The sequence below is a fragment of the Notamacropus eugenii genome, chromosome 3 (genome assembly GCF_028372415.1).
Source record: "Notamacropus eugenii isolate mMacEug1 chromosome 3, mMacEug1.pri_v2, whole genome shotgun sequence".
NCBI lineage: Eukaryota > Metazoa > Chordata > Mammalia > Diprotodontia > Macropodidae > Notamacropus > Notamacropus eugenii.
Window position 1 is genome coordinate 160,548,667 of NC_092874.1, and position 23,718 is coordinate 160,572,384.

The 23,718-nt window shown below is 34.0% G+C and overlaps 1 protein-coding gene across 1 annotated transcript in view; it reads right to left on the minus strand.

Moving 5' to 3' along the window:
* Positions 1 to 23,718, minus strand: part of PCLO (piccolo presynaptic cytomatrix protein) — a 558,031-nt gene that overhangs the window by 62,659 nt on the left and 471,654 nt on the right. The window contains 2 exon segments of the mRNA XM_072653223.1: positions 13,631 to 13,698; positions 17,978 to 18,119. Of these exon segments, the coding sequence (XP_072509324.1) occupies positions 13,631 to 13,698; positions 17,978 to 18,119 (210 nt within the window).

The window sequence follows — 23,718 nt, forward strand, 5'->3', positions numbered from 1 at the left end:
TAGCTCTTCCACAGTGAAGTTCAGGGACTCCCTGGGACTCTAAAACACTTACACAATGGCACTGTGAAAAGGAAGGGAATATTTTTTTTTCCTGAAGCTCTATAATAGTCCTTGATTCAAGTTATGAAGGGCTTTTGAAATGGTAAAATTTCTTGCAGCACCATTTTGTGATTTTCAAATCCTATTTTTTAATTAACTGGTTAGACTAATGATATCAAACATATAGACCTGCATGTGGCCCATAACATACCTGACTGAGGCACAAACAAGATTAAAATGTAATTGGAAAATATTTAACAAAACACACATACAATAAAACATGGATAATACTAATGTAATGTTTCTAAAAAAAGGATCCTTACACTTGTTTTAGTGACCCACATTTCTTGAGTTTGACATCACTGGCATAGGCCAATTGTATAAGAGCTTAATGACAAAAACAATAAAAAGGAAACAGACAAATTATCTTTAATAAAATTGAATAAACTTATTTGAAAGAACTTTTCACTTAACAGTTCATCCAGAGATCCAGTTTAGATATTAAAGTCATACTATAGTCTGAGGATTTTAAATTGGATTTGATAATTAAAAGGAAAAGATACTCTATGAGAAATGGGAGAATGTGGCATTTGTGATAGTGAGAAAATATTTCCAGAAGTTAAATAGTAAATAGATTCAGGGCATTTTTGTTAACATAATAATGTTATTGGGAAGTCTATAGGTAATTTTTTGTAGGGGGTGTTAAACCCTTTGAACACTATGTCAATCAAATTATTTGGTCTTTGTTTCTATGACTCTGGATTGAAAATCTGGGGCTGGGAGGCTGCTAAGTGCCCCCCTTCTCATTTCTTCTGGAACATATGACTCTCCTGATAATGAAGATTCAGTGACTTCCTACTCCCTCTAGGATAAACAAATTCCCCTGTTGGATATTTAAAGTCATTTGTATTGTGGCTCCAATAGGTGGTTCAACGAATAAAGTGCTGGGCTTGGAGTCAGGAAGACCTGTGTTCAAATCTTGCCTCAGACGATTCAGTTTCTTTAGCTGTAAAATGAGGGAATACACTCAATGGACTTCAGGTTCCCCTCCATCTTTTAATCTGTGTATCTTTCTAGTACAATAATAAGTGAAACTGTACAGTAATGGAAAGAGGCTTATTAAGCATATTGAGTTCTTACATGTACATAACATCCCACAGTATTTTACAATGTTAAAGTATTTTAAAAGCAGTGTTATTTCCTATTTTCATGGATTCTGCCACTGAAATTTAAATTAGAGGTGGGAATGCTCTTTAATTCTAATCTTAAGCTTCTAGCATTCCTACAAGGAAATAATTGACTAATCCAGAATGTAATCATGCATCTCCACATTTGATAACACAAGCTATCTGGTCAAGGAATCATTGCTGGGGAGTTTGATTTTCCTAATAAAAGTGTTAGGAAGCCTAAGAGTTTAATTGGAAGCACATGAAGATAACTGGAAGGAAATAATTCAGTCTAACAGGACTTCAAATGGCAAGAGCTGCTTTATCTTACATGTCAACAAAATGGTGGACTTAATTGGTCTTGCCCTTCATCTTTTTACAAAGAGTTCAGACTTAGCAATATCCATAGGTACTTCATTCTTCAAAATAAACGTAATGCCTATGAAATTTAGTCACTGAATTATAGCTTATTCTCTCCAAGAGTCCAATCTTCAGATTCCATCTTAGATTCTTTCACCAACTGCAGATAAAGATGTGTAACACTATGAAGAGATCTCTAGTATAATTTACCATTTTACTTCTAAGTTTTCCTTGACTTTGTACTTGGTCAGAAATGGGTTAATGAAACCACAAATTTGTTGTAACAAGGAAGTGGATCCATGTTAAAGGTGGGGGAGGGATGGAAAGACACATTTTAGTTATCCATTTCTCATTTATTTCCTCATTGAGGGTACTTTTGGTTCTTCAATAGCCAGAATGAAATTTCTTGGTTTTAGGAAGATGCCATTTCAATTTGACCTCAAAAACTTGCCCTTTTTTAGGAAAAACAATAATAATAACAGCAATAGCTAACATGTGCAAAAATAAAATCATCACTTTTTTTTTCCCTAAGAAAACCCTAGGAGTTGTTTACAGATAAAGGAATTAAGGCAAAGAGAGATTTAATGACTTGCCTATATCCTCATAGCTAGTAAATGTCTCAGGTTGGATTTGAGCTTCAATTTTCTTGCCTCCAGGTCCAGCATTCTATCAACTGTACTACCTAAGTGCATTTCTTTATTTTCTCTCTCATTCCCTTTCTCAGATCTAGGATTTAGCAGAACTTCTGCGCTCAGCGTCTTTTGTGCTATCTTATTCCTCTCAGCTCTTCATAACATATAAGAAGGTAAACACCTAGACTGAGATAAACCATACCTTGTTCATTTATGATAAAATAGCATTACAAGATGTCATTAATTGTTTTCTCTCATATACTGCAAAAGCAGTTTCTTTTTTGTTGAGTAATTATTGAGATTATCTTATATGATGTAAATAGCCTTTCAATCATTTAAAAATATAAATAATTATTCTCGTAATTGTTCTTCTTATCGGTAAGATTCTGGAAGACTGATCTTTTTTACCTCCATAGGAAGATATCTGAGTCTATTAATCATGATATAGGAATATTAGAGAGAGTTGATGGCAGACTTTATTCCAAATCCAAGATCTTAACTCACAATCCTTAGAATTACCCTCCCCACTATAAAATTTGTAACTCCATGTGTTCTGTATTTTTCCAGGGATATTGGCAAACGTAAATTGTTTTTGTCACTGTTAGAAATCATGTCAACCTGGTACCATGGAAACGTGGTACTAACATTCATTCAAAAGAAACAAAGTCTCTTCAAATGCAGGTGACAAAATGGCTTATTATCAGTCTCCAAAATGTGATATTCAGTGATTTGTATAGATGGTGCTCTATATGTGACATTGTGTTTGAACTGGCTGCCCCCAAAAGAAGGGTAAGAGACTGAGTCTTCAGTGGGAATCGTAGGAGTCACAGTCTTCTTAATCCTGGAGGGGAAGTGAGAGGAACAGAAGGATGTTCTCAAGGTGATGAGAAATTCCGAGTCACTCTGTGACAGCACAGAGATGACTTTCAACAATCAGAGATGATGCTTGCTGCAAGAGAGGCTGCTTGAAGATAAAGCTTAGAGCGATACAGCACTGGCATCAGCCCAGCACTGGGCTGGGCATTTTGACTGGCCTCTGACAATGGATGTTCATGTTAATATGATTAACGTTTCCCCTACTTTCAACTTTGACTATTGGAGGGAACGTGATGGGGGAATGTGACTGAACTGTTTGTCCGTGAAAGGCTGATGGAACTGTGAACATGCTCCAAAACTCCTTTCTCCATTTAAAATTTTTCTTCTAAAAATCTTCACATAAAAATTTTGGATTCAGTTTGTGTCTTTGATAGAGCTTTTCCTTATGTAAATTCTATGACTGATCATAACTACTATGTTAGGCAAGTTTTGGTCTTCAAGGGGAAGAGGAAAGGTTTGGAGATTGTTACTGTCTTTTCAGTTGTGTCTGACTTTTGTGACCCCATTTGGGGTTTTCTTGGTAGAGATATTGAAATTGTTTGTCACTTACTTCTCCAGCTTATTTAACAGATGAGGAAACTAAGGCAAACAGGGTTAAGTGACTTACCCAGGGTTACATAGTAGTAAGTGTCTAAGGACACATTTAAACTCAGGTCCTCTCAACTCCAGACCCTGCCCTCTAGCCACTGCAGAGGTATAGAAAAAAGTATCCACCCATGGATATATCCCTAGAGCCACTCTTTGAGAGGCAAAAGTCATGGTCAGAAAAGAATCGATCCCTCCCTTTTTACTTTTCCAAGAAAAGAACTGAAAAGAAAAACAGCAAGTGCCTAGAAAATTTGTTCTACACCAATACGTCATGGTCACACACACACACACACGTATGTGTGTTTAGATGTATAAACACAAGCATGCATACACACTATTCTGTCCTAACATTGTTGTGCTTCGTAAATATTTTCAAAGTACTATTTTTTAGAGATGCAGAAATGTTATCAAACTCAGTATCACATGAACAAATGACAGGTAGAAATGGCTTCATCAATCTTTCCATGTGTCCTTCTTTCTGGGTTATCTGCTCAGAGGATAAATATCCAGAAGGTGGTTTCAGATAAACTGTTGTGCTTCCTTTGTATTTTCCTGGGCCATTATCTTTCTTCCAGACACAATTATTTAGTGCAGGTGATTCCACTTGCCGATATTTCCTACTTTAAATTTTTGGGGGGCATTGATTCATCATCCACTTTGAAAATTCTAGACAGTCAATGTAAGTTAGAGTTGAGAGATACAGAATAGGATGACGATTTAACCTCAAAAGGGAAAAACTTGGTGTAATGATGCATATTTTTTCCCACAATGGATGAAAAATATGGCAAAGGAGCTGTACTATTTAAAATGGAATATCTGGCTTAAAAAGAAGTCAACATTGAAAAAAAAAAGTTGATTTTAAAAAGTTCTTAGAAAAATCTTTTCATTTATTCAATGGAGAGAGAAAAATGTGAATGAATAAGGGAGAAACAATTGATTATGTGTAAGTGATTAATGCTTAAAGTTGACCAATTCAAAACTGAACTTTATGAGCCATTTATGTTTAACCTGGCAGTTGAACAAATAATGAAATCCTTTTTTTTTAAATAAATAAAGCATTTCTAAATATTAGCTCAAAGAAGCAAAAGAAATATTTAGGATCATAGGCTTAAGGCTAGAAATGTATGCAGAATTCAGTTAGGTCAACTCTCTGATTTTACAAATGAAGAAACTGCTGCTTAAAAAATTAAGTGATTTACCCAAGGACACACAGGTTGGAAGCTTCAAGCCAGGATACAAACCCAGGACAAACTTCCCAATTTTTCCACTACATCTATGAGGAATTAAGTCTATGTGAGTAAAAAAAGCCATTTGCATCTTTAAACTTTCCCACATTATTTTATTTCCACTTTAAGAAGTACAACAGGGGGAGGAAGGGGGAGAAAATTTGGAACTTATGGAAGCAAGTGGTTGTTGAAAACTGAAAACAAATTAATAAATTTGGAAAAATAAAAGAAAAAAGTATAAACAAAGGCAATACTTTAAAGCAGAGGAACTGAGGTTAATTAAATGACCAATTGTGGTCCTGGAGAGGAGGAAAAAAAAGCATATTTCCTTCTTCCCAAAGAGTTAGGTACTGTAGGTCTGGAATGCTGTACATGCACTCAGATGTAGTAAGCTTGTTCATTATTTTGGCTTGCTTTCCTTTGTTACAAGGCATGGATATAAACTAGGGTGTTTGATGGTGGAATAGGTCAGGAAATGACCAATGCATAAAAGATCAGCTAGTGGATAAGCACAGATGATAGAATATTGAATCTGGAGTCAAGAAGGTCCTAGCTGTATGACTCTGGACAAGTAACTTAACCTCTGTCTGCCTCACTCCATTCATCTGTAAAATGGGGATAATAATAGTGCCTGCCTCCCAGGGTAGGAATTAGATTATATTTGTAAAGCTCTTTGCAAATTTTTAAGTGCCATAGAAATACTAGCTATTACAATTATCTGATCATTGCTATTAATAAAATAATAATATGTTTTTTAAAAAGGAAATACAATAGTAGCTCTATTATTTTTCTTAACAGCTCCAGGATTTCAGGGTCTTTTCATGAGATGATTACAGTCTGTTGATGTAGCTACACAAGGCTAGGAAACATTCTGACTGCTAGTTATTTAGGAGCTTTCAAGCACACTTTCTATCGATTGGTTGACTTTAGTAACTGCCTCCAACCATGATACAAGAAGTGATTCTTTCACACCAACCAGTTAGGGATCGAAACGTGTTTTTATCTCAAGACTCTTCTACTGGGGACCCTGATTATTTCAAATCTGAACTCAGTGAAGCTAGTCTTTCATCCCCAGTCATCCTGATGAATATCTGGTCACTGGATTCAGATGGCTCTGGAGGAGAAGTGAGGCTGGTGACCTGCACAGCCCTCCCTCACTCAAAACAAAGCCAAGTGCAAGTCATGTCATCATTCTCTGATGGCATGGTCTTCTTTGGCAATGAAGGACAAACACAAAAGCATTATGCTCATCTAAGCTCTCTCCTCATGTGACACAAACAGCATCTCGCCTTAGGGTCACACCTCCATTATTTACTGATTGAATTCTCTCTGGTTGAGCACCTTACCAAACATGGTTTGCTTCTTTTATTGTTTCCATTCTTTTCACACTAGAGAGCAATACAGTAAGTAATCAGCAAGTCCTGAATCCTACCTTAGACACTTAGTAGTCATTTGATCCTTATCCTGAGTCTCATATCTGTACAATAGAAGTGATAAGGACACCTGCTTCCCAGTGTTATTGGTAGGCACAAATGAAATAGCATATGTAAAGTGTGCCACCAAACTTAAGAGTGCTTATGTAATTAGTAGCTATAATAATTATTTAGAACTACTTTGTGCAAAGTCTTAAATCCTCTGGCCAGAATGTACTTCCTCCTTTTCATGTCTTCTCTTTCCATTTATATCCATCATGGTATATTTTGTATAATTACATAATTATAATCAAATTGTATAATTTAATAATTGTATAGATATTTATGTGTATGAATACATTTATATTAACATGAATACATGTGTTTAAGTAAATCTACATGTACTTAAATACCCAATTATATATCTATGTATAGAATGTTCACTTGTAATATAAATATGTATTGGATATTATATATATATATTTTTAAATGTGGTCTTTTATCTTTTTCGCACAAAATTCATGAAACAAACAGGGAGCTGGATGGGACAGTAGAATTCGAGTCAAGAATTCTTGAGTTAAATTCAGATTCAGACACTTACTAGCTGTGAGACTCTGGGCAAGTCACTAAACCTCTGCCTCAGTTTCCCCATCTATAAAATGGGTATAACAGAAGTACCTATATCCCAGGTTTGTTGTAAAGATCAAAAGAAATAATGGTTGCTAAGTGCTTTGTAAACCTTCAAGATCTACATCAATGCTACCTATTCTAAGCTATTTATTAGTATTATTAGTTTTTGGATAACTTCTTCATATACAATACTTTGCTATGCATGAAGTAAGGATACAAAAATGGTCATAACACCCATCCCTGAAGATTATACACTCTGACATGGGAAATCAAACAGTTTTACTTCACACAACAAATATCACAAGGGGACATCAGACTCAATAATAAATAAGAAAAAAAGGATGATGACAAGGAAACATTCTTATGAGAAGGTTCTTCATCTCTAGTTTTCTCTTAAATGAATAATTTGGCATTATAGGTATGGGTCTATGGTACAGATGAGACAGAGAAGAACCAACTTAAATACCTATAACTCTACTTCCCTTCTTCTCCTTCTCCCCCAGTCCATGCCTAATACTCTCTCTTCATATTTTGAGACTACTAGGATCTAAAATTGGGCCATAGACAGCTCCAGCTTACGGATCCTACATGACTTAGTAGTACAGGACCCAGAGCCTACAACCTCTCTAGTCATTTACACAAGGTATTGCTTCCCTTTTCCCAGTCCTAGAACCTAGACTCTCATTCCCCAATATAGAATCAGCATTGAGTCCATACCCAGACACCTTTTCCTCAATACATTTCATGGATACCTCAAGGCAACATTTCCTACCACCACAACTTATGCCCTAGGAATGTAGTTAAGGATAATGCTCATTAAGTTGTCTCCTTCACATCAGTTTTCCAACATAATGCAAAGAGAATTACTATTCTATAGTAATCCTTTGTCTCTAATCTTATTTTGACCATTTTGATACTTCAGTATTCATAAATTTCCATTCTTTTTTTTTTCAACTAGAGGTTTCCAAGATGGTAACAAGTTATAGCCAAGTAGAAATTTTTCATCATTTGGCATAAAATAATACAAATTGGTCTGAGAGTCTCAATTATTTGCATATGTTGATCAAATTCCCTCAAAAGTTACCATGCAGAATGCAAGAGGGAAGATCAGGACAAAACCTGTTGAAAAAATTCTTAATGGACTACTAAAATTATCAGAGGAAAAAATAACTTAAGGTCATTAATTGGTAGTATTTAGTCAATAAGGGTGTATCTAAATAACGTCAACATAATCTGTTAAATATAAATTTTAGTTGTTTACATCTGCAAGAATAACTTTTTTTTTTACTTTTTGCACTGACGATGAAATTCCAATACAGATTGTTAGAAAAAAATTTTCTTCACTGCCACTTTGTAACAAACCAAGATTAAACTTTTTTGTTTTATTTTGGTTTAGCACATATCAATTTATTTAGTGCTTTATCATTGTAGTCAGTGAAAGAAATATGTCAAAGCCTCATTTCTACATGATATATTGGATCTCTTCTTTCTGTGATCCTTAGAGGTGAAAGTGACAGTATAATGAGAACATTCTATAACTATATTCCCTTGGTTGTTGTCCAAAATGGCTCAGCTTATAACAAATCTTACTTTGTAAAACCTCACTTCTTTCACTAGTTTAAAAAAGTACATAAGATTATTCATGTATTTTTCTAATACTTGGGTCAGTACCTCAGTGGAGATAATTGATTTTATATTATGACCCCACTGAATTAGTATCACATTGTGCTTGAAATTTATGAATCACCACTGTGTAGCAAATGAAATATCAATAAAAAAGGCTGGGTGGAAAGTGGAATTTTCTATCATAAGCTATAATAAATAACCTGGCTCACAACCTAATAAATAGATAGAACAAGGATGTGCTTGGTTAGTCTTGAAGAAAAAACCGAGATATTGAAGAACATGGTCATCATGACATCCAGCCTTGTGAAATATTTCTTGTCAAATGCTGCCTGAGTCTCTGCTGGGTCAGAGAACAAACCATGTTATTGTTCCCTAGTTTCAGTCCATAAATATATATTTGGTTAGGGGGAAGGCCATTTTAGATTGGCATCTTTACATGCCAATTCCTCCTGGATTTCAACAAAAGACATCTTTCCTCAGCTTCTTTCTTGAACAATTAGAGATTTTTTGACGGTTTTTCGAGGATGCCATAATTATTTGAAAAATGAAAATGTCACTTAGCAGCTGGTTGTTTTCTGACCTGCTCTCTATCTCACTCCCACCCACTTCCGAGCCCCATCCCATCATCTGGTGAGTGGTTGTGGCATTTGTTTTATTTTAGAAACAGATAACAGTCAAGAGGACAATGGAGGCAAATCTCTTGAATTAATGAAATGTAAATTTACTTCACCAGACATAAAGGCAGGTAATGCATCATGACTTTGATTGTCAAATTATTTTGGGTAAAGTTGTTCCCTGACCGGTCTAGTCCAAATTATTTTCTCAATTTTAATCCATATTTATCGTGAGAATGAAATTTATAACCATTTAATATTTCACTAAGCTCTTGTTCATGCAATTTTACTATGTATTTCATCTTGCTCAAGTAAAATTATTGCTAGTCAATCAACCTTCTCTATATATTCCCTATTAATACATTTATAAATTAAACTATATTATTTAATGATTAATATTTCTGGTAACTTACATAAACATATGAATGCATAAATTATACCTCCTGAAGGACTGTTCAACTACACATAGACATGTAAATGATCATTTGGTTTCACTTCAGTTTACCAATTCAATGAATATTTAAAATTTGATTCATTTCAATAAGCATTTATTAAGGGCCAACTATTTACTTAGCTCTGTGCTAAGTTGGCATTGAGGTTATAAAGATAATATTAGATATTCCTTGCCATGGAGGAATTTAAATGCTTACATATGCAAGGTAATTCTGGAAGCAGAGCTAGCATTAACCACTGAGGGGATAAGGAAAATTCTCATGTAGGAGGTAGTATTTGAACTGGGAATTAAGGATTCTAAAAGGTAAAGGGAAGGATAAAGAACATTCCAGGAGAAGAGATAACCTGTACAAAGTCATGAAAGAAGTAATTCTATGTACAGATGATACCAATTAGACCAGTTTGTCTGGGATGTATAGTAAATGTGGAGGAGTAATGAGAAACCATTTTTGAAATTGGATTGAAGCTAGATTGTTCAAGTTTTAAAATGCCTCAAAAGTTTGCATTTTATCCTAGAATCAATAGCAATTCATTGAAATTTATTAAATTGGGGAATGATAATAATCACAAGAGCTTTAGGAATATTAATACGGTTGCTATGTGGAGTACAGTTGAAGGGATAGATGAGATGTAGGATAATGGATTGAGAAACTATTACTATAGTCCAGACAAAGTCATTAGAGACTGAACTCTGGAAGGTGGCCATGGGAATGAAAAGGAGGGCTTAGGAAAGGTTATGCAGGAAAGATGTTGTGAAGGGAAAATCAAAAAGAACTAGCAGCAGATTGGATATTGAAGGAAGGAGTAAACAAGAGGGTAAACAAACTAAGGATGACCCCAGTGCCATGGATCTGAGTTTCTAGAAGCATGATGGTGCATTACAGAAATATGGAAATTAAGAAGAGGGTCTGGTTTTGATTAGGATGGAGTGGTGGTAGAGGGAAAATGAGTTTTGGTTTAGAAACACTGAGTTTGAGATACCCATGGGACAGAGATATTCAGTCAGCAGTTAGTGAGACTGCAGTTCAGGAAAAGGGTGAGTGCTGGACATATGTATTTGGGAATCATATGCGAAGAGATAACAATTGAATTCATGGAAGTTAATGAGAATACAAAATGAAAACACAGATGAAAAAAGAGCCCCAGCATATACCCAAATAAACAGTTGGGACACAGATGATGATCTAGTAAAAGGGGCTAAGAAAGTACAGGTAGGAGAAGAATAAGGAGAGAAGAATGTCATGAAAATCCAGATGAAAAAGGGTATTTTGGAGAAGGGGTTGGTCAAAATTATTAAATGCTGCAAAAAGGTTAAAAAGGATAAGATCTGAGAAAAAGCCATTAGATTTAGCAATACAAGATCATTAATAATCTTAAAGAGCACTATTTCACTCAAGTGTTGTGTCACAAGTCAGATTACAAGTTAATCTGGTGAAAAGTTAATGAAAGGTGAAGAAATAGAGGCAGTTATTATAACTATTTTTTTTTAAATGAAGTTGATTATGAAAGTAAGGAAAGGTAGGATGAAACATGGAGATATAACAGGGTCAAGTGAAAGTCTATCTGTCTGTCTGTCTGTCTGTCTGTCTGTCTGTCTGTCTATCTATCTATCTATCTATCTAGATGGGTGAGATCTAGACACGTATGTTAAATGCAAGGAAGGTGCCAGTGGACAAAGAGAGACTGAAGTTTAGAAAGGCAGAAGGAATCATCTAAGGCACAAACTCCTTGAGATGGTAGGAAAAGGGATCAAGTAGGTTTTGCTTTAGTGAGAGACTTCTTCTTCTTTTTTTTTTTTGGCCAGAGATTGGTCAAACTGTTGGAGAAGAGAATGAAAGATAATGCTGGAGGAACTTAAAGTTTAAAACTAGGAAGAAAGGAGGTTCCAAATGAATGACCTCAATTTTCTTGGTCCTCTGATGAGAGAGAGAGGGGTGGAGATGGCATAGGTTACTTTGAGGAACAAAAAGAAAAAGTAGAACAAACATGGTGGGGAATAGAATCTCAGTCATGGAAGACTAAAAGGTTTGTCAATAATAAATGTATCTACTATATCCAAGGTGCTACAAAGACCGCGTGAATATTTCAGTTTATCATATATTAATGTTTGCTTCATTGTAGGTAACCATTTCAGTTACACAGATTACATGTCTTAATGGTATTTGTGAATTCTAACAGAAAAAAAATAGAAATGTGTTGGTGACCAGTGTTCCATTACTGATTCTATCTGAATTTGGCCAGGCTGGTCCTTGGGCAACAGACATACAGGCCATTTTCTGCTGTAAGAGACATTACTTTATTGCCAAAGTCTTTAAGACTATCAAGCCACATCTACACATGATGACGAGAAATGGGGCATGAATATAAAGCTTCCATTTAAAAATGGTTCCCAGATCATCCATCTCTTCATTTCATATCCAGCTGTGCTTCTGTGGAATGGACTCTATCATGCCCCCATCTCAGTTACTTTGCCCCCCCCATTTATCTTCTACTTTCCTTTTCAGTTTGCTCTTATATTTTGTCTTTTCTCATTAGATTGTAAGCTTTTATGGGACACAAACTCTTTTTCATATTTGTATCCCTATCACTTATAAAATGCCTTTCACATAGTTACAATTTAAATGTTTTTTTTGATTGACTGATTGAACACTCCAATCAAAACAAAGAGATTGGTCAAAAGAGTATTACCATAAAGAACGCACTAGTAATTAATTATATGATATTATTGATCATTGGTATTATCACCTCTCCATGTAACCAATAACTAATTTAAGATAAATCTCTGGTCAGGATAAGTAACCAAAAAGAAACAACAGATTGAGTCAAATCTAAATAAAATTTCAAATGTCCTGTGCTTATATTACTCTAGAAAAATAAACATCTTTTGTGTGGGAAAGAAACAAGACACCCATAGTAGGATGAATAGTTTTTCCTCATTGACAGATGCTAAATTTATATTTAAATAGTTTTCTTATAAAGTTGAAACTTCTAAAATAAGGTACAATCAAATATATATTTTCCTCAGTTCTCTTATTCATCACCAACATAGATTCATATTGATTTCTTTCCTCTGTGAATTCTAGAAATCACATGTCAATTTGTCTTCAGGGGGAAAAAAGGTATCACAGTCACAAATTATTTTCATACAGTGATGTCATAAATTTCTATCTACAAGCATCTTAGCGTCTAACTTAGAGAGACCCCAAAGAAAATTTATTCCTCCTTCAACTTGTTCAAAGTCAGTCAGGTGGTACATGGTAGAGCCACAATTACTAATAATCCAGGTCTCCTACCTCCCAATCTTTTATCTTTGCTCTATAGCAAATAGCTTCCATGATAATTCTATTTCAAAATAAAGAGAAGTCTTAGGTGAGATTAAATAGGTGGTAAAGACTACAAGGGGACACAATATCCCCACACAATGATTTAAAAAAACACTCAACAAAACAAACACAAACAATGAGAAACAGTATGAACATTTAAGTCATTGAGCAGGTAATGCTTTTTTGGGGCAAAAATCTAATTTTGCATTTCAACAAAAATTAGAAAAGGGCATTTTATCTCTCATTCTCTATTTTAAGGCAGAATTCAGTTTAGAAATAAATTTCTTCTTTCAAAAGATTTCCCCTCTGCTTTTCAGTCTTCTTCAAAGTGTCCTGCTACTACACAGGGATCTAGCATTGACTTAAAAGAGATCTCCATGCTTGTACTATTCATTTAGAATGGAAGAGGGAGAAGCAGGAAAGCTAATGGGGGCAGGGCTAACATGATATGCTATGGTACTGGAATCTTGAATTTCCAGCTCTCAGAAGGCAGAGCTGAAATGATTACTGAAATGTGGAAAATGTTATACACAACTACAGAGTTAGTCTTATTTATTGGTTTAAAAAAAAGATTTATGGAATCATCATTTTGCCTTTGGATCCAAGATAATCCTTTTATATCTAAAATTAAAATAAAAACACTTAAAATATTATATGTAGATTATAATTCTGAATTTCAATTTACCTTCTGCATCTGCTAATCCTACTCCTGGCTGCTTTGCCGTCTCTTGTCCATTCTGACCCATCTTTCCTCTGTTAAAATACATAGATATATTGTCAGCAAAAATCCTTACAAAGGAAGATGCTAAAGTACATTTATAACTACAATTATAATCACAGACAATTACAATTACATGCTGTCTAAAAGATCCAAAGATAAGAAATATATATTTAATTTCAATGACTTTTCATAAATAATTTCAATGAGGACACCCACTATTGTTTTTCTAAGACACAGGGCGGTTCACAAAGACCGGTTTAAACTCCATGTTCTTAATAAAATATTTAAAAACTTCTTCACAGTTTCTGGGTTCTAAGTGTTCTAAGTTATGCTTTTTTGCTGTTTCATGTTGAAATAGAACATGAAAAGAAATTGCTGTTCATATGTTCCCTCCACGAAGAGTAGCAGTATAGAGATGGGTGGGGAGAAAGGAGGTGAGATGGATTCAAGGGTAGAAAGAGAAATTTCTTTTCTTACTCCCTTCCCCTTTCTCTATCTTTGGGAATGATACTGTCTTTTAGAACTTAAAGATAAGAGAGAGATTGAAAAAATTTAAAGAAAAAGATGATAAAACTTTGAATTCACAAAGTAACAGTCTAGGTGCTTCTCTTCTGAATCTGGAATTTTCTTGGCAAAGTTATTGGAGTTGTTTGCCATTTCTTTCTTCAACTCATTTTATAGATGAGGAAACTGAGTCAAATAGGGTCAAATGACTTGTCCAGGGACACCCAATCCAGTAATCATCTGAGTTCACATTTATATTTGGGTCTTCCTGACTCCAGGTCTAGTGCTTTCTTTTTCCACTGTGCCACCTAGATAACTTTTATAATCACAGTGAATTTTTGCATAATCCCATGGGCACTGTAGCACACAAAATGTATAGTTCTTATATGCTTTTAGAGCTGAAAGGAAATTTAGTTCAATCCTTTAATATTATAGATGAGTTAATTGAGGTTACAGATGAACTGAGAGGTGAAACAATTATCCAGAGTCACAAGGTAAAGATGATTTTCCTGAATTCTCATTTTTAAAGTCTTGTTTTTAAACTGTCTTGCCTCAGACTTTCATTTTGATCCATTGACACACATTTATTGAGTACATACTATATATGTTCTAGGGGCTATGAGGACATGTAGAATTCAAATCCCAACTCTTCCTCTTTCTATGTGTTTGACCTTGGATAAAACATTTCAGCCCTATGAGTCTCTGTTTCCTCATTTATAAAATAAGTGGATTGGGCTAGGTGCCTCCAAAAATCACTTTAAAGTTTACAATATATTTATAATCATTTACCTTGATATATCCTATAGTAATATGTAGATGGATGTTGAATGCAGGCTTTGAGTTGCCATGAGATCTTAGGTATTGAAGGTAAATAACATTGCTAAGTGTTGGACTCTTAAGAATTACATATTCCCTCTTTAGATCACAGATATGGACATCAAGGTAGATATTACATGATTTACATTGAATCAAAGCATGGGTCAAAGGTTACAGATTTTAGGAAAATGACCATTATCCAATGGAGGCAGGAAGACTCAAAAAGGCTCTGATTACAAGGTCTTAAAAATTCAAATAATTTTCTACAGACTTTAAAAACTCTTTCGGATGCTGTAGATTTTTCTGGTAGTCTGAGGAAAGGCTATGGATCCCAACTTAAAATAATAGCTTCAAATGGGTAAAATAAAATACAGAGAATTATAAAGGAAACCATTTATACTGGTTATAAAAAGAGTAAAACAAAGGCAAATTAACAGACTTCATTCAGAAACTGGTCAGGGTAGCCCCAAGAAATAATTTTCCCTGGGTATAGCACTAGGTCAAACAGAACTCTCTTAGTCAAAGAGCTAGTTTGATCAAGTACTTCTTAGAAATAATTTCTAACAAAACCTATCCAGCTATAACAAAAGAGATGGGGAGATGAAGTGATAATGAGAAGAGCTCAAGCTGAAAAAGTGGGAAAAAAAGTCCAACATAAAGAAAAAGTAGATTTGTGATTTTTCATGATTTTTTAAAGTCTCAGATAGATGAAATTGTCCATAAGATTATGTATTTGTTTACATTGCTTTGCCCAGTGTGGCCACACACAACCACAAGACCACACAATCGCAGGACTTTTAAGAGGAGCAAAGGAAGTGAGTTGGAATAATCTGGACTTCCAAGCCAGAAGAGCTAGGGGAGCTCTAGTCCACAGCATGGAATGATCCATTTACTTAGGACCAGGAGGAAGGCACTCTAGTGGACTCTGCTCTCTGACCTCCAGATTGTACTCTTTGCTGTGATTTGCCTTTCATCATCCTCAGTAAATTTATTTATGTTATAATATGTTATAATGCAAGCTTTGGCATTTGGGTAACAGTAGAGGGAGGGAAAGAAAAAGATTTGGGGCAAATTGTACTTGGTCTACAGCCTATGGTTATGTGCTTTTACATTCATATCACCAATCTCCCTCTTATGATGATCTCCCATCAATTTTGTTGTCCAACTCTATTATCTACATGTTTGTTCCTCTTCGCAAAGACTTAGCGTTATTACATATGTGTATGAAAAGTAACTTCATGGTATGAATTCTGATGAGAAAGAGTGCAAGTGACCTAAAATAGCCTAGACTTTAGGAATAGAATGAAATGATTTTATTTCTGTCTAGACCCTTGTGATGTCATCTGTGTAAGAAGCTCCCGAGGAGGTAACTTTTTTAATCCATGCAGAGATAATACTCTGTAATTAATAATCTGAGAAAGTTGCCCGGAGCTACTGAAGAGTGAAGGTCACTGACTTTCCAAAGTCCCAAAGACAGAATAGAGTACAAACAGCTCGGGACAGTGAAAAGTCAGTAATCGATAGACGTGGGTTTAAATCTTACTTTTGACAGAACTTAAGTGATAATAAGACATGACACAACCTCCCTAGGCCTAAATTACTTATCTGGAAAATGAGGAAGTTGTAGTTGATATGGTCTATGTCCCTTCTAGATCTCAATCTATGAATCTAGATCATCTTGACATGGAGGATGGTTATCTATCTACTATGTTTTTGTATCTCAATTCTATTTTTATTTCATAGCATGAGTTCCTAATTTGCAGTTGGGGAACTTGTTTAAAGTTTTTTTTATAATAGTATTTATAAATTCTATTACATATGTTTGTCCATGTATATATGGTACATATACACACACATTTATATATACAATTACACACATATATACGTATATATGTAATCCTAAGTATTATATGCATTGAAAAACCTTATTCTAGGGTCTATAACTTTCACCAAACTGCCAAAGAGGTCCATGATGTAAACAAAAGGGTCAAAAATGCCTGTTTCACAGAGGGCCTCATCAATTTTCAGTCCTGTTTCTTATTTGCAGGGCTATTTCTGTTTTATATATGTCATATACGCATATGCTCTAGTAAGGGAGTCATCAATGTTTCCTGGGATCATGGTCCTGGAAATAGTATAGTGATATTTTTCAAGAAAATCAGCTTTAAATATCCAGGCAGTTCTACTTTAGAAGTGTAAAGGAGTATCACAATGTGTTAATTATTTTAAATTTGGGTAGCAATCATTTCAAAAATATCTGCCAACTGGACCAATGCTAGTTTTTCTAAACATTTTTCAACTCTGCTTTTGATTGTACTTAGTCAACAAAGAAATGATGACAGTGGAAAGGAAGAGCCATGATAGAATTTGTTCTTAGAGAACCTATAGTCCCATCATGGCCTATTCCTCTGGGCTTCAGTTTTAACAAGTTTAAAATAAGGGAGCTGATCACAGTGGATTTGAACTCACCAGCAAGTCATTGAACCTTTTGATGCCTCAATATCCTCATTTGAAAAGAGGGGATTAGCCTCAGTGACCTAGAAGGTCTATATCAGCTTTAAATCTTTGATCCATTCTATGATCCCATTATAAAACTAAAACATATCAAAATGTTTATCCTGAATTTAACTGTATTGTAGCTAATAAGATTATTCTTATGTTTTTTTCTATTTAACAACAATCTTCTGGATAAATAAAGGTGGTGGCTGATCTATATATATATCTTTAAGATAAACTAAATAATCAGATCTCCTTTGTCACAATCCACTCCTTTCATGTGTATAGAAACAATCCAAATGGCATCTTGCTTTCTAAACATTTGCTGAGAATGGGAAACTAGTCTTTATTTAAACTTTATTTAAATTTTTTTCCTTTGTCCATTTCTTCTTAATCTTGAAGAAGCCTGATGATGGTAGAAGACACTCTAAAGAATGCTATTTTTTGACTCACCGCTAAATATGTCAAAGGGGAAGGGAAAAAAACAAAACTTACACTCTTGGAATGGGAAATAGATTAGTCTCCCCTGCAGTGCTGCTACTTCCTTCACTGTCCACACTATATCCACTGCCAAAGCTGCTGGCAGATGAGCCCGTAGAGACGGAGCTTTCAGCAGGTCGGTGATTAGTAGGTCTTGCTGTATAGGGTGGGAATAATAGGTTAGGAAAAACCTTAAAAATATTTAATATGAAAAGGTTGCGAGTACATACAATAAAGTGATTACATTTAATATTATATTCAATATAAACTTAAAATATCTATTTTTGGAAATAATACAAATTCAGATTTTTTTTCACTTTTTGATCATATAAAATTTCTGATTAATAAAGTTCCATAGCAAATTAATATGTGATCCTTGCCTTATGGATGAGATTTGGTGGATGGGTAGGGGACAGTGAAAACACTATTCTTGAGAAGCCCATAGTTATTTTTTGATTGTATCTCTAAGACCAGACTGTCTGCATCTTTCCTTCACTTTTGACATAATTTTTCTTTCATAATCCATGGTTGTGATAACTTAGAGGACAAATAATTATGTTGTACTTTTTCACAGAGAAGACATTTCAAAAACCACTCATGAACAGAAATGGGGACAACAACAGGACAAACAACCGTTAACATCTTTAAAATTCCATCTTAACAAACAACAATGAGATGTGTTATTTTTATTTTTTAACAACAGAGAATGACAAAGTAAAACAATTTATTGATATGTCCAAATTGGTTGAACATAACCTGGTCATTTAGATAGACTTTAGAAATTTTAATATATAAACAACCCTTTGTCTTGTCCTTGATGTTTTGTCCCCAAAATTTGCAAATATGAATGAATTTTCCTATGGAACTACATTTAAAATGGTGGATGCATTCCCCAATTGTCCCACAAAGGTCAGCTTAGTCTTCAGTATAGTTGAATTGCTCTTTAAAACAGCCTTAGCTCTGAGATTGGGATTAAAAGGCCAAATAGAAAAATATGGAGTTAGTCATAACTCCCTTTCTCTGGGCAAAGAGACATCCCTAGGTAATTTTTTTTTTTAACGGATAAAAGCTTCTCTTGCTCCCGTTCCATCTCCTTGTCTGAGTTACTTTCCCACCAGCTGTTATCTCTCTAGAAGGTCTCGTTCTGTTGCCTGAGCTAGGTGTTAGGAACAAAACAATCTAATTGACCTATTTCATTTCCATTGAGGAACTCTCTTCCACTGATGCAGACTGGCACCTTCTACGTAATTCACAGTCTGAAAGAGTTGCCATGGGGCACTGGGAGATTAAAGGATTTGTGTTTCGGTTTTATGGACTGGGTTTGTCAGGTGCAGGACTTGGACTCAAGTCCTTCTGACTTCGTGCTTCAGGGCCACTTTGACTCTCAAACTATAAATCATATAAATATTTGAATAGAGGATATCACCTTAACTCTACTACATTTGAATTTTTGAGAGAATACATGTAGCCCAATTGAATTCCTAATTTGGTATAATTTCTAGCAGTTCAAGGAAAAAAATAAAACATACAGAATGTGTGGGAAAATATACTGGGGGAAGAATGATGGGACTTTGGTACAGTGACAAGCACACTAAATTAACATAAGATGATGTGAATTCTTGAGCAAGTCACTTTGCATCTCCACTACTCAGTTTCCTAAAATGAGGAAATTTGAGTAATTAAGCATTCTGCTCCATTTTAGTTCTCAGTTTTGTGATTCTTCAGGTTGTCACCATGAAGAGTCAGCACCAACTTGGAAGCCTTTCCCAGGGTTAGCTTTTCTGCCCACCTTTAGTTTTTCATGGTTTCCTTTTCCTTCATATTATGTTTTAAAGATTCTTTTAAAAAATTCCTCCTTTGTCATGCATGCTATTTTGACTTCACTTAAAGATAACTAAGTATGAAGGGTGGAAGCTAGGGCAAGTGCAGCTTTTATTGAATATAGGTAACAATATAGATACAGTGCTGCATAGAGTCAGGAAGACCTGAATTCAAATCCCACCTTAGATACTAGTAGTATGATCCCATGCAAGTGACTTAACCTTTGCCTTAGTACCTTTATCTGTAAAATGGGACTAATACTAGCATCTCACCAGGGTTGTCAGGAGGAAATGAGATAATGTATGTGAAATAATATACGTAAAGTGCTTTGCAGTCCTTAAAGTGCTATAGTTACATAAATTCCAGCTTTCTGATACTTGTAAGATGAAGATTGCTTATTTGAAATATATTGTTTATAAGCAACAACTAAGTAGTTGCTAGATTTTTAGAAAATCAGTCTTTTTTTTTTCCTTACTAAGATGTTTGGTCTTGGTATAATATATAAAGTATAACATGAATAAAGTAAAAGTTTTCATTTCCTCCAATATTTTAAAGAGACAATAGCTACAGAAATGGATTGTTATTTAGCTAATTTTCAAAAAGAAAGATTTTTTTTAAAAAACAAAAATGAGAGAACCACTGAGACATACAATTATATACATATATATAAATAGAATGTAAAACTGTGTTTACAACTAGAAAAGTAAATCAACAAGACAATTCAATGAAAATTATCAGTCAAACCAGTTTGATCTTTCTATACTAAACTAGTTATTAACTAGATCTTTTATTTTGCAGTGGGATGCTTTTTATCATGTATATCCAACTTTAGTTTCATCAACAGTTAACACCAACATAGAAGACTTAACCAAGTAGTTTCATTGCTTCATTCCATATTCCATAGCTTTTAGAATATTATTAATCCACTTCTTTAAATTGTGCCTTATTGAGATGACCATTTTTCCCCATTCTAATATGATCTACACAATATATTATACAATATCACAGGATTTATATCTTAATCTTCACTTTTGGCAAAATTGTCACTTTACAGAATTTTTTAACTCTGGATTCAAGATAAATACATTTCTTTTTAAAGCAAGAAATATGGCACAAATCATGAGACAATACAATAACAAAGGAAAACAAAGAATAACATTGGAAATAAGTCAGCGGGATGCAGTTTTTCATTTTGCCTCTTTCTCTGGAATGAAGTGTCATTTGGAAAGTCTGATGAAGTCCTGTAAATATTTAAAATAATTTAAAAAGAAAGTATGAAAAAGAAAATGGAATGAAAGAAGTTTTAAAAATTTAAATAGCTATAACCTAGTCCTCCAAGGTAAAATCATGGAATGGGATCTCAGGCAGGTAGATGAGTTTCTATGTACAAATTCTAGGGTATTCATATGAAAAGGACTTTTAAAAATTAGTTTCTGGATATTTCCAATAGACAACACTAAAGATCCTACCTACTGGCATTGTGTTAGTACAGAATCTATATAATTGTTTGAGTTTTTCACTTGAATATCTATTGTTCTATCTGTATGTAAACTGAGTAGGAATAGACCAGTATTTGGCCAGTTTCTGGAAGAAAAAATATCTAAACTATTATTTACTTTTACTTGTGTTGTATCTCTATAGCATAAAAGCAGACTGAGGAAAAATGGAAAATTCAGTCAGTAATACAAATGTTTTGAGAATTTTAAAGCAACATTTTGAGATATTTCAGAATACCTAGATAATTTCTTAAAATTTTATATAATTTTGACAATCAGGTGTGCAGGTATGCTTAGTCTTTTGTGTGGGCACAGCTTAATAATGTATAAGTATAAACTTAATTGTCCTATGAGAACTAAGTAACAACATTTTGAAGGTAGGCATACACGTGTATGTTTATATACATACTATACATATATATGTATATATTATGCTGACTTGCACACATGTAATGTACACATGTATACATGTATGTGTGTGTAGAAATACACACATGTTAGTGATTCAATCAAAACAAGTCTCTGGACTATTTATCTAAAGGTTCACAGTTGTGTGTGTGTGTGTGTGTGTGTGTGTATATATATATATATATGTATATATACACACTTTAGACCTGATATATATAAATATATATATATATATATATATATATATCAGGTGTAAAGTATTCTGTACTTACATAATGTGACAAATGTTTTTTCTTTCCTCCGTCTAATGTGCTAAACCCTCCAAATAATAATGTCTTTGTAGCACTATAAACATACAGGAGGAAGTGAAGATATCTATTTTCTTAATAATTCTCAAGGTACACAGCCAGAGTTACTAAAACATGATGTTGCTCAATAAATTATTGAATGAAACAACGAAGACTCCAAATGTCAATCACTGAGATATATCTGAACATATAAATATTAGGTATCATCTAGAAAGAGATATCTGATTTGGTAGAGACTATTTTCTTTCTTATGGAAATGTCTGTTATATACATGTGCTCTGAACTTGAAGCTCTCAAAATCACTAGATTTTGAAAATAAAATTAAAATAAGTCCAAAGGAGTGCAAATTAGCCATCAAAGTAAATGTTATCATTGTTACAAACCTGCTTTCTTTCCTGAGGATTCAACAGCTCTAGCTCAAAATAGTTCTTACATTACAGAAATCCCTTAATGTAGATAGCGCTAATATTTACTGTAACTATTTTTATTTCAGGCTTTATTCATTTATAAAGTGCCAAAATATCCAGTTCATTTCATTAGGTCAGTAAAAATTCAGTGATGTATTTATTTTGTCAAGAGAAAAATCTGAGTGAGTCATTGAAGGTTTGACTTTATTCACGTTGTAGTTGAACAGCTATAATCTCAATCTCTTATCAAAAGGATAAATAGGCTTATAATTTTAATTCACATTTTCTTGCATTCATATGAAATTAAAATCTTGGGACTGATATTTTCAGAATTCAACATAATCAGATATTTCAGAAGAATATTTATTTCAAATATAGTCCATTTACTAAGAAATATAGTTTCTTATTTACATGATGGAACACAGCCCTATTTGACTCAAGTAACTGAATATGATGATGTTGTATAGACACTACCTTTTAGTTCTGGGATCTCATGAGACAGTAAATGAAATTTGGTTTATTCTAAGTAATTCAGAGTCAACCACACTGTGCTCCAACATTTCTTCTGGATCTACTTTGATGATTCTATAATATAATTATTCTATGTATGTTGTTGTCACATTTGAAATATTTCAAAGTTCAACTTTTTGTGATTATAGCAACCCTCTTTACCAGTTAAAGAAATATCTTTAAAGTCCCTGCTTTTTTTATGGCCAAAAGGGGAAGAAAAAGGTAGATTATTTTTAAAATTATTTTAGCAAATGATGACCTAAAGTGAGGCATTCAACGAAATTATTTCATTAAAATATGTATTTATGTTTATATATTTATCAGACAACTATAAGAAAGTATAGAAATAAGTAGTTAATCATTGTACTTTAAATCAATTATATACAGTTTATGAGCCAAATTAAGACTTACAGATTTTCTAAATTAGTTATTATATTAATTTTTTTTCTTGATGTGTAAGTACAACCATAAGAAGATTTTGATTACTAAAGGTCATGGTCAAGAGTCTTAAGTTTTTAATTGTAGATCAATAGGTCATTAAAAGCCTTTCAACTACTTTTTAGAAGTATTATAGCATTCCTAGGGAGCCACCAGATGGTGCTGTTACAGATAATAGTAGTAGTGCTGACTTGGCATCTAGATATCTCTAGTTTGTGAGTCTGTCTTTCTCTGTCTCCCTCCCTCTCCCCCCCCCCCACCTCATTCTTCTCCTTCTCTTATTCTCTCTCTCTCTCTCTCTCTCTCTCTCTCTCTCTCTCTCTCTCTCTCTCTCTCTCTCTCTCTCTCTCTCTCTCTCTCTCTCTCTC